The sequence below is a fragment of the Mercenaria mercenaria genome, chromosome 10, assembly GCF_021730395.1.
Source record: "Mercenaria mercenaria strain notata chromosome 10, MADL_Memer_1, whole genome shotgun sequence".
Taxonomy (NCBI): domain Eukaryota; kingdom Metazoa; phylum Mollusca; class Bivalvia; order Venerida; family Veneridae; genus Mercenaria; species Mercenaria mercenaria.
This window is the reverse complement of record NC_069370.1, coordinates 26,478,608-26,491,765: the sequence shown is the minus strand read 5'-3', so window position 1 is coordinate 26,491,765 and position 13,158 is coordinate 26,478,608. Positions and strand designations below refer to the sequence as shown.

The following is a 13,158-nucleotide window of genomic DNA, read 5'->3' as shown; positions in this document are numbered from 1 at the left end:
ACCAAGATTGTTCAAATTATCCCTCTAGGGTCAAATATGGCCCCGCCCTTGGGGTCCCAAGTTTTACATAGACTTATATATGAAAAAAAGTTTAAAAATCTTCTTGTCTGAAACCACAACACTTAGACCTTTGATATTTGGTTTGTAGCATTGTCTTATGGTCCTCAACCAAAATTGTTCAAATTGTACCCCTGGGGTGAAAAGAGGCCCTGCCCCGGGGGTCCAAAGTTTTATATAGGCTTATATAGGAAAAAAACTTTAAAAATCTTCTTGTCTGAAACCATTCGACCTATGCTTTTGATAGTTGGCATGATGCATTGTCTAGTAGTCCTCTACCAAAATTGTTCAAATTGTGCCACTGGGGTTAAAAGAGGCCCTGCCCTGGGGTCACTTAGTTACTATGTGAGTTATATACTATTAGGAAAAAATACTTGAAAAATCATTTGATCCTACTTCCAAGACTGTTTAATAATAATTACCTGATGACCCCAAGTAATATGATGTCACTTAACTGTGACCTTAACCTACTGACCTACTTTCTTGTTTTTTAAGATACAGCCTTGAAATTTTGATGACATACACAGTTTTGCACACCAATCGTAAAACTGAATATCATTGACCATGAATGTGACCTACTGACTTTCTTAAAATTTTATCTTCAGTTTGAGTTTAAGATACAGCCTTGAAATTTGGATGACATATACAGTTTTGCACACCGATCGTAACAGCATAGAAATTGGACCACGTCAATAACTTTCAATAAAGATTTCAATACTCATCTTTAATGTTCTTATTGTGACCTACTGACCTACTTTCTTGTTTTTGAAGCTACAGCAAAATGATTTGGACCACATGTATAATGTCTGATACAGATTTCAATTCTCATCTTGAATAGTCTTTATCATGACCTACTGACCTACTTTCTTCTTTTTGAAGATAGAGCATGGACATTTGGACCACATGTAGAACTTTTGATACAGATTTCAATACTCATCTTAAATATTATTAACCCTGACCTACTGACCTACTTTCTTGTTTTTGAAGCTACAGCAAAGAGATTTGGACCACTTGTAAAAAAAATTAACAGATTTCAGTACTTACCTTGAAGAATCTTTACCATGACTTTCTCACCTAGTTTTTTTTTTTTTTATCCTTTAGCAAAGAAATTTGTTCAACCAATCAATTAAACTCAGGTGAGCCATCATGGCCCTCATGTTAAAGATACACCTTTGAAATTTTGATGACATGCCTATCTTTAAACAGACTTTCAGTAACCATTAATATGACCTACTGACCTATTTTATTGTTTTCTAAGCTACAGCAAAAGGATTTGGACCACCTGTAATATTTTTTATAAAGATTTCAAAAGTAATCTAGCATAATCTTTACCTTGGCCCACTCTCCTAATTTTCATGTTTTTAAAGCTTTAGCTAAGAAATTTTTTTGTTCAACCAAGCAACTCTACTCATGTGAGCGATATAGGGCCATCATGGCCCTCTTGTTTATTGTCTACTATCAAGTTTTTCAAATCATGACCCTGGGGTCACAACTGATTTCGCTCCGGGGTCAACAGTTTTAACTGTCTTATATAGGGAAAAGCCTTTAAATGTTTTTGAAACCAGAGCTTATAGATACTTAGTACCATGCCTATAAAAGTGAAATATATTGTCCAGTCAGTTTGTATAGAGCGAGTTTTAATTTTCGGCGGCCATATTGGTGGCCATCTTGAATTTGAGCACTTTGCCTACCACTTAGATTCTGGCATCAACTGGTTTTGGAAAGTTAAGACTGTTACAAACATTTTGGTATATAGTATGGATGTGCACATTCGTAGACCACCTACCCTCCATGAAAGTGAACTGGTTTGCAGCAGTAATATGTAGGTCTTTGCAAACCCATAACTGCCTTGCACAAAATGAGATACTTCAACTAATGCGCATTATAACGTACTAGTCAAGTCAAAACTGATGAATAGGGATTCATAATTAGCAGGCAATAAACTAGCAGTTTTGATCTTTCATCTCGACAAATTTAGGTTAAAGAAAAAAGAGAAATTGATATTTTCCATAAATTTATAAAGCTTATGTTTGATTTCCTAACATGATCTGACAGAAGTTACCACCTGTCGCAATTAGCTTACATGATACTAGTAATATTATTAAAAGTCGAAATGCAAAATTAAAAGTTTAATTAAGAGAAGTTGAAGTTGTAAAAATTTGAAAACTAAAGATTTTCAACTGGATTACAAATTTATTCCAACTGATGTACCCTCACCCCCCACGCACATGTATAAAATCCCCCACAGTCCCCCATGCTAAATTTAACATAAACGGACAAAGTCCCGCCTTTGATTTTGTATCCAATTATTCCCAAATGGGAATCAATTCATATTCCATATTCAAAAAGATAATTATCATCTTAAAATTGTTATTTTAGAAAAACAGAAAGAATCATGCTGCAACCCTCTGTTTTGGGCATCTGTATATTTTTTTCAATACTTTGATGAATGCCAGGCGGAATTCTTTGTTAGTAAAGGCATAGATAAAAGGGTTCAGTGTTGAATTCACGTATGTTGACCAGAAGAAGAAGGAATATAGTCCAGCTGGTAACAAGTCTGGTTTCCAAGCATATGTATCAAACGCTATATAAAATGGGAACCAGCAAATTAGATAGCTTAACAAAATATTAGGTTTAGCGTGATGAAAATTCGTTTTTCACGCTGCTGATTATGGGACGTACGGTTAGTCCTGTTTGACGATCTTGTTTGCGTGGTGCGTGCTACATAGTTTTCTGCCTGGCGCGGTGGTCTAATGGGGGGTGAATTCTGGCTGCCCACTTTACTGCTGGTGGTCAGATAGCGTCCATTAGAAGATTCCATGGCGTGTATGTTGTCGGCATTATGACTGTCTCCAATATAAACATGTGAGGTATGTGAGGAAATGCCTTGGTTATGTGAAGACATGGGTTGTACGTGTATTCGGATTGTTGATGCAGCACTTTCTCCACCAATACCAGCAACAATAGATGATTGCCTTCGCATAACCATAAATACCTGAAAGATTATACAAAAGCGTAATAGTATTACATTGATATTTATTTATATTAATTTAATAAGAAAGCAATGTTCTAGTAAAGGTGGCAGTCGCTTAATCCAGAGGTCATGGTTTCTAGCCATGCTGGGTTTACGGCCATGTCTTCTTCAGTTTTTAGCTCACCTGAGCATTATTGTGATCGCTCGATGTCCGGCTTCTTGTCTGTCTGTCTGTCGTCTGTCAACATTTAGCCATTTAGCTTGTGTATGCGATAGAGACTGTACTTTTCAACTGATCTTCATGAAATTTTGTCAGAATGATAACCTTGATGAAATCTAGGCTAAGTTCGAAAATGGGTAATCTTGGATCAAAAACTAGGTCACTAGGTCAAATAAAAGAAAAACCTTGTGTATGCGATAGAGGCTGTATTTTCAATTGATCTTCATGAATTTTGGTCAGAATGATGACCTTGATGAAATCTAGGCCAAGTTCGAAAATGGGTCATCTGGGTTCAAAATCTAGGTCACTAGGTCAAATCAAAGAAAAACCTTGTGTTTGTGATAGAGGCTGTATTTTTCAACTGATCTTCATGAAAGTTTGTCAGAATGATTATCTTGATGAAATCTAGGCCGATTTCGAAAATGGATAATCTTGGGTCAAAAACTAGGTCACTAGGTCAAATAAAAGAAAAGCCTTGTGTATGCGATAGAGGCTGTATTTTTCAATTGATCTTCACGAATTTTGGTCAGAATGATTACCTTGATGAAATCTAGGCCAAGTTTGAAAATGGGTTATCTGGGGTCAAAAAGTAGGCCACTAGGTCAAATCAAAGAAAAACCTTGAGTATGCAATAGGGGCTTCATTTTACACCAGATCTTCATGAAATTTAATCAGAATGTTTGTCTATATGAAATTTAGGTGGAGTTTGAATATGGGTCATCTAGGATCAAAAACTAGGTCACCCAGTCAAATTAAAAAAAAAACCTTGTGTACGCAATAGGGGCTGCATTTTACACTGGATATTCTTAAAATTTAGTCAGAATGAGCCTTGATGAAATCTAGGTCAAGTTAGAATATGGGTCATCTGTGGTCAAAAACTAGGTCACTAGGTCAAATCAAAGAAAAACCTTGTGTGTGCAATAGAGACTGTATTTTTCAATTGATCTTCATGAAATTTGGTCAGCATGATAGCCTTGATGAAATTAAGGTCAAGTTTGAATATGGGTCATATGGGGTCAAAAACTAGGTCACTACGACAAATCAAAGAAAAACGATTTGTATGCGATAGAGGCTGTATATTTCAATAGAGGTTGATGAAATTTAGTCAGAATGATTGCCTTGATCAGATCTACACTAGGTCAAATTGAAGAAAATACTTGTTTACACTTAAGAGACCTCATTTTTTGGTCCAATCTTAATGAAAATTGATCAGAATATTTGTTTCCGTGAAATCACTAGGTCAAACATGTTTACACTGTTATGGTGTGTTTCTCAGGTGAGCAACCTAGTGTCATCTTGGCCCTCTTGTTCTAGGAAGCGGACTCGAGAGCGTTTAACACTACATGTATTAACAGATCCAATATTAATTTAAAAACTGCCTCATTATGCCTGGAGGATACATATATTGTCAATTCCCTAAAACATTACAAAACGTCTCACTTTTTATTTTGCAAATAATAGTTTAGTGCAATTTAAACACCTAGACATTATTTTTCAAAAGGACGTGTAACAATTCATCGAACACTGACTGAGGTATTTATGGTGTTGAATTGTCCGGAAGTGTAGCCCCTTTATATGTCCCTATTGCTGAATACAAAGATGGCACGTTTTGCAGTTTTTACATATTTTATACGCTTGGTAAAACAATGCATTCTTTATATACTTTGGCGATGTTTTTTCCCAATGAAAAACTGCGATTTAAACGTTAATAATATAGAATATTAATATAAACAATATCAAATGCCGTACTTTGATATTGACCTTTTTTCAATAACATATTTTGTATATTACAAAACAGACTTGTTTACCTTGATGTAGCAGAAAACCATGACTATACACGGTATATAGTGGCCAATGACTGCAACAAATATAACAAATTCAGTGTTGTTTGATGGTTCCCAGATGCAGGAATGAGGCTCGCTGTGCTTCAGACGATCCCCTATAAAAGGCGGTGTCCATATTGCAACTACACACAACCTGGAAAAAAGACTATAGTTTTATTCACATTACCATTGATATTAAAAACCCAATTTTCAAGTTGACTTTCTTGAAATATATCTAGAGTAGCATGTTGGGGTATTTCAAGTAATTCAACTTTGTACTTGACATTATGGTGTTTGCCATATGGCTGAAACGTCCATAAAACGGAAAGAACGCAAGACATTTTTCGATAACAACAGTGGACCTTCGTTTTCAGTTGTTCCGGCCGGGCTATATTTGACAGTTTGGTCTGTACTTGAGACAAATTCTTGAAAAGAAATAGCCGAAATAGTGCATTGTATTTGCTCTTCCTCCAACTGTTGATGAGAGGAGGTTTTCCGTAACATATTGGAGAAGGAGAAAATTAAGCCACGTCCAGCGATTATGCAAGCACGAAACTTGGAAGTGAAAACATGGTATCAAAAAAAAAAAAAGAAAAAAAAATGAAGGAAGGTGGAAAAAATAAAAACGGCCGAAATTATTCAAAATGGACGCCATTCATGAACAGATAATCAAACAGCCTCATTAAACATTTTGTCTCTTAAGTATGCGTTTTTTCATCTTTTGTTTTTGGGTTTAACACCGATGATTTTTCAACAGTATTTTGTATGCAATCAAATTAATAAAACATACTTATTTGAGTAAATCCCAGCTATGATTGTTTTTATATGCTATATTTTACAAAGATTGAGTTGCTTCCCTTTGTTACAGTTTCCCTATGTTAAGTGCCATGTGGCGGCTTTAAAAAGGTCTCCCATACTTGGATTCAGTGGTGTTATATTTTCTGGTCCTTCGGAATCATGGAGTCCATTCAATATCTATCAAATAGAATTCTGCTTAAGCCGGTGCTAGAGGGCGTGAGTGGTCTTGCACTTCCAATCACCTCTCATGATCAGACTTGGATGCATTTTGTGCTTCCAAACGATCTTCTTATAGATTTTAATTTGAAATAGGGCAATGCCTCAATCGGGACTCGTTACCCAGAAATGTGCGTTTGTATAAATTTAAAGGTAGCTTTTGGAATAAAAAAAAAACAAAAAAACACATAGTTGTACTGATGTGCAAGACGTTGTGGTTCGCACAAGTTATATGGACGCTTATTAGTCCCCAACTGGTTGAAAACCAGTTTCGTGGACTATAGGAATGCGATTATCCGTCAGTCTGTCATCCCTTACAGAAGCAAGCCTCTGTGGCGTACATGCTGCGTATTTGCTGTGTATATGCCGCGAACACAGTAGTACGCCAGAGGAGTACATTTTACATACACCGCATGCCGCGTACATGCCGTGTACTATTTCGACTAGTACACAGCATGTACGCAGGAGGTCACTAGTACACTTCAAGTACGCAGCACAGACTCTGAAAATTTAAGGAGTACACTGCATGTACGCAGGAGGGACTTGTACAAGAAAATAGTACACTGCATGTACACCGCAGATACTTTGAAATTTGTGCAGTACACTTAATATACGCGGGAAAGAAGACTTGTACAGTTTCTTTTGGCATTTATACTTAGTTTTTTTTATAAGTTAAAGTCTGAAGTAAACTTCATATACGCGGGAGGGACTTCATGCAGGAAGGATTTGTACATTTTTTTTTTTGGAAGCAAGAACTTTATTTCCGAGTAACTTTTATCTTAATAGCATAGAATAGTTCAGATTACCGGTATTCTGAACAATAAAAATTTGCCAAACTATTTGCAATGTTCATTTGTGAAGCTTACATCTTAGTGATTTCTGAGCTGCACCTTGCATGCAGTGTAAAAAATATATTATTTTTCATTTTGAATTAATCCTGGAGCTTTCTAACTTGGATAATTGAAAAGCCTTATTTGAACTTCGTTGCATTACATTTTGTTATACATGAAATAATTACCAAGATAATGCCGCAACAGCGCCCGAATGAGAAGAATTAATAGCTCTCACTGTTATTTGAATACTCTTAAGCAAAACACCACTCTATCATGTTTTATAAAGGCTTTAATGCTCATTATGTTAACTCATTAAGGCCTCACCAAATTAAAAAGTTGTTCATCGGATTTGCCGCTCGTATATTTTCAGAACGTTTTTGGCTAATTGCGCTTGCCCCATTGGAAAAAATCAATCCAAAATTTTTTGGTGCGCTATTTTTTACGGACGTAAAAGTGTATAAATGCTTATATAATTCCAGTCCTAGATTGTTCTCAGATGGATTTTAATCAAAATAAATACATACTACGCACACATCGTCTATAATAAATCATAACACTTATATTAAGTTGCATTAAAGTTGTTTCCCCTTGATGCAGTTACGCCATTTTCTTCAAATGTTTACCAAATTACATGCTACAAAAATTGATTTATTTCATTGAAAAGTGGATGGAGAAAAGCATACTAATTTATTTGATAACATCAATCTACATTATTTTGGTAAGGGTAAATACTTATTGATGCATGTCACTTATCTTTTTTCTGTTTTTTTTTCTGTCCAAATGATCAGCATTTGCATACGAAAGTTGGTGGGGTAAGGAATTTACATTATCACAGCAGTTTCGCCACAAGAGTACACAGCATGTATGCAGCAGAAGTACACAACATGTACGCCGCAGGACTCGGGCCAGGAGTACACAGCATGTACGCCGCAGGAGTACACAGCATGTACACCGCAGGAGTACACAGCATGTACGCCGCAGGGGTAGTACACCGCAGGCTCATTTGCATGTGAAAAGTGTATGTGCCGTGTACATGCTGCGTACTATTTCTCGCATACTAAATTCCTCCAGCGTACATCCTGTGTACTATGTAGTCCACAGCATGTACGCAGCAAGTAGTACGCGGCAGAGCTCATTTGCATGTCAAAAGTGTACTACAAACGTACTATCGGTGTATGTGCGGTGTATATCCTGCGTACTATTGATTTCAGTACACATCATGTACGCATCATATACGCTGTATGTACACAGCAAGAGTACGCAGCAGGCCTTTTTCTTCTGTAAGGGATTCCGTCCATCCACCCGCAATTTCGTGTCCGGTCCATAACTCTGTCATCCATGAAGGGATTTTAATATTACTTGACACAAATGTTCTCCACGATGAGACGACGTGTTGTGTGCAAAACCTGGACCCCTAGCTCAAAGGTCAAGGTCACAATTGGAGGTCAAAGGTTAATAGTAATTTTTTCCTGTCCGGTCCAGAACTCTGTCATCCATCAAGTGATTATAATATTACTTGGCATAAATGTTCCCCATGATGAGATGACGTGTCATGCGCAACACCCAGAACCCTAGCTTAAAGGTCAAATTCACAGTTGGAGGTCAAAGTTTAACAGGGCTTTTATCCTGTCCGGTCCATAACATCCATGAAGGGATTTTAATATTACTTGGCACAAATGTACCTCATAATAAGACGATGTGTCATGCACTTTCAGACCCCTAGCTCAAAAGTCAAGGTCACACTTAGCTGTCAAATGTTAACATGGCATGAACAGGGTCTGTTTTGTTTCCGGTGCATAACCCTGTCATTCATCTAGGGATTTTAATATCACTTGGCGTAAATGTTCCCCATGATGAGACGACGTGTCATGCTCAAAAGCCGGACCCCTGGCTCAAAGGTCAAGGTCACAATTGGGGGTCAAAGGTCAACATGGCTTTTTTTTCTGTCCGGTCCATAACTCTGCCATCCATGAAGGGATGTTAATATTACTTGGCATAAATGTTCCCCATGATGAGATGACGTGTCATGTGCAAAACCCGGACACTTAACTCAAAGGTCAAGGTCACAATTGGAGGTCAGAGGTTAATAGGATTTTTACCTGTCCAGTCCAGAACTCTGTCATCGATCAAGGGATTACAATATTACTTGGCATAAATGTTCCCCATGATGAGGTGACATGTCATGCGCAACACCCAGAACCCTAGCTTAAAGATCAAGGTCATACTTGGAGATCAAAGGTCAGTAGGATTTTTTTCCTGTCTGGTAACTTTGTCATGCAAGACAGGATTTAAATATCAGTTGGTACAAATATTTCCCTGGATGTGACAACATGTCATGCGCAAAACCCGGGCCCTAGGACTAAGGTCAAGGTCACACTTGGAGGCCAAAGATCAGATACAAAAATGACTTTGTCCGGAGCATTTTTTCTTCATGCATGGAGGGATTTTGATGTAACTTGGCACAAATGTTCACCACCATGAGACGTATTGTCATTCGCAAGACTCTGAAAATTTAAGGAGTACACTGCATGTACGCAGGAGGGACTTGTACAAGAAAATAGTACACTGCATGTACACCGCAGATACTTTGAAATTTGTGCAGTACACTTAATATACGCGGGAAAGACTTGTACAGTTTCTTTTGGCATTTATACTTAGTTTTTTTTTTATAAGTTAAAGTCTGAAGTAAACTTCATATACGCGGGAGGGACTTCATGCAGGAAGGATTTGTACATTTTAGCTCACCTGTCACAAAGTGACAAGGTGAGCTTTTGTGATCGCGTGGCGTCCGTCGTCCGTCCGTCCGTCCGTCCGTCCGTGCGTAAACTTTTGCTTGTGACCACTCTAGAGGTCACATTTTTCATCGGATCTTTATGAAAGTTGGTCAGAATGTTCATCTTGATGATATCTTGGTCAAGTTCGAAACTGGGTCATGTGCGGTTAAAAACTAGGTCAGTAGGTCTAAAAATAGAAAAACCTTGTGACCTCTCTAGAGGCCATTTTTTTCATGGGATCTTCATGAAAATTGGTCAGAATGTTCATCTTGATGATATCTAGGTCAAGTTCGAAACTGGGTCACGTGCGGTCAAAAACTAGGTCAGTAGGTCTAAAAATAGAAAAACCTTGTGACCTCTCTAGAGGCCATATTTCTCAATGGATCTTCATGAAAATTAGTCAGAATGTTCACCTTGATGATATCTAGGACAATTTCGAAACTGGGTCACGTGGGGTCAAAAACTAGGTCAGTAGGTCTGAAAATAGAAAAACCTTGTGACCTCTCTAGAGGCCATATTTTTCATGAGATCTTCATGAAAATTGGTCAGAATGTTCACCATGATGATATCTAGGTCAAGTTCGAAACTGGGTCACGTGGGGTCAAAAACTAGGTCATTAGGTCGAAAAATAGAAACACCTTGTGACCTCTCTAGAGGCCATATTTCTCAATGTATCTTCATGAAAATTGGTCAGAATGTTCACCTTGATGATATCTAGGTCAAGTTCGAAACTGGGTCACGTGCAGTCAAAAACTAGGTCAGTAGGTCGAAAAATAGAAAAACCTTGTGACCTCTCTAGAGGCCATATTTCTCAATGGATCTTCATGAAAATTGGTCAGAATGTTCATCTTGATGATATCTAGGTCAAGTTCGAAACTGGGTCACATGGGGTCAAAAACTAGGTCAGTAGGTCTGAAAATAGAAAAACCTTGTGACCTCTCTAGAGGCCATATTTCTCAATGGATCTTCATGAAAATTGGTCAGAATGTTCACCTTGATGATATCTAGGTCAAATTTGAAACTGGGTCACGTGCAGTCAAAAACTAGCAACATCTGAAAATAGTAAAACTTTGTGACGTCTCTAGAGGCCATATTTTTCAATGGATCTTCATGAAAATTGGTCAGAATGTTCACCTTGATGATATCTAGGTCAAGTTCGTAACTGGGTCATGTGCGGTCAAAAACTAGGTCAGTAGGTCGAAAAATAGAAAAACCTTGTGACCTCTCTAGAGGCCATATTTTTCATGAGATCTTTCATGAAAATTGGTCTGAATGTTCACCTTGATGATATCTAGGTCAAGTTTAAAAGTGGGTCGGGTGCCTTCAAAAACTAGGTCATTAGGTCAAATAATAGAAAAACCTTGTGACCTCTCTAGAGGTAATAATATTCAATGGATCTTCATGAAAATTGGTCAGAATTTTTTATCTTGATGATATCTAGGTCACATGTGCTCAAAAACTAGGTCACTGTGTCAAATAATAGAAATAACGACGCCATACTCAGTTCAACACTGGGTCATGTGGGGATAGGTGAGCGATTCAGGACCATCATGTCATGGTCCTCTTGTTATTTGGCAGATTATTTTGTTCACTTACAATAATTTTTTTTTAATTACTTCCCATTTATGTTACTATAAATAGCTTATTTAGTAACTTTTTTATTATTGGCCATAGGGAAAAACCGAGACCACTTTTCTGTGGTACAACATGGATGGTACCTCCAATTTTAGGTTTATAATTGGCCATAGGGAAAAACCGAGACCACTTTTCTGTGGTACAACATGGATGGTACCTCCAATTTTTAGGTGTATTTTGACATATCTGTACCTTGTAAGATTTTTTTTTTCTTTTTGTTTAAATTTTTCCCTTTGTTGTTCCTGTCCTTTGGACTTATTGATCTTGATTATGATTTTTTGACCTTCTTGTCCTTAAGTGCAATGATAACAGGTGAGCGATATAGGGCCATAATGGCCCTCTTGTTTTTTTTTTTTTTTTTTGGAAGCAAGAACTTTATTTCCGAGTAACTTTTATCTTAATAGCATAGAATAGTTCAGATTACCGGTATTCTGAACAATAAAAATTTGCCAAACTATTTGCAATGTTCATTTGTGAAGCTTACATCTTAGTGATTTCTGAACTGCACCTTGCATGCAGTGTAAAAATATATTCTTTTTCATTTTGAATTAATCCTGGAGCTTTCTAACTTGGATAATTGAAAAGCCTTATTTGAACTTCGTTGCATTACATTTTGTAATACATGAAATAATTACCAAGATAATGCCGCAACAGCGCCGGAATGAGAAGAATTAATAGCTCTCACTGTTATTTGAATACTCTTAAGCAAAACACCACTCTATCATGTTTTATAAAGGCTTTAATGCTCATTATGTTAACTCATTAAGGCCTCACCAAATTAAAAAGTTGTTCATCGGATTTGCCGCTCGTATATTTTCAGAACGTTTTTGGCTAATTGCGCTTGCCCCATTGGAAAAAATCAATCCAAAAGTTTTTGGTGCGCTACTTTTTACGGACGTAAAAGTGTATAAATGCTTATATAATTCCAGTCCTAGATTGTTCTCAGATGGATTTTAATCAAAATAAATACATACTACGCACACATCGTCTATAATAAATCATAACACTTATATTAAGTTGCATTAAAGTTGTTTCCCCTTGATGCAGTTACGCCATTTTCTTCAAATGTTTACCAAATTACATGCTAAAAAAATTGATTTATTTCATTGAAAAGTGGATGGAGAAAAGCATACTAATTTATTTGATAACATCAATCTACATATTTTGGTAAGGGTAAATACTTATTGAGGCATGTCACTTATTTTTTTTCTGTTTTTTTTTCTGTCCAAATGATCAGCATTTGCATACGAAAGTTGGTGGGGTAAGGAATTTACATTATCACAGCAGTTTCGCCACAAGAGTACACAGCATGTATGCAGCAGAAGTACACAGCATGTACGCCGCAGGACTCGGGCCAGGAGTACACAGCATGTACGCTGCAGGAGTACACAGCATGTACACCGCAGGAGTACACAGCATGTACGCCGCAGGGGTAGTACACCGCAGGCTCATTTGCATGTGAAAAGTGTATGTGTCGCGTACATGCAGCGTAATATTTCTCGCATACTAAATTCCTCCAGTGTACATCCTGTGTACTATGTAGTCCACAGCATGTACGCAGCAAGTAGTACGCGGCAGAGCTCATTTGCATGTCAAAAGTGTACTACAAACGTACTATTGGTGTATGTGCGGTGTATATCCTGCGTACTATTGATTTCAGTACACATCATGTACACATCATATACGCTGTATGTACACAGCAAGAGTACGCAGCAGGCCTTTTTCTTCTGTAAGGGATAATACTATAAATAACTTGTATGATAACTTTTTATATGCCCATCTCTGAAAGAGTGGGGCGTATTATGTGAACACCCATCGCGGGCGGGCG

The 13,158-nt window shown here is 37.3% G+C and overlaps 1 protein-coding gene across 1 annotated transcript in view; it reads right to left on the bottom strand.

Annotated features, from left to right (window-relative positions):
• Positions 1–2,674: 2,674 nt before the first annotated feature.
• The window catches only part of LOC123560866 (alpha-2 adrenergic receptor-like), a 51,294-nt gene continuing 40,810 nt past the window's right edge, over positions 2,675–13,158 (bottom strand). Inside the window, exons 2-3 of the mRNA XM_053516834.1 lie at positions 5,060–5,228; positions 2,675–3,052 (exon numbers count right to left, since the gene is read on the bottom strand). Of these exons, the coding sequence (XP_053372809.1) occupies positions 2,675–3,052; positions 5,060–5,228 (547 nt within the window). The remainder of the gene's footprint in view (positions 3,053–5,059; positions 5,229–13,158) is intronic.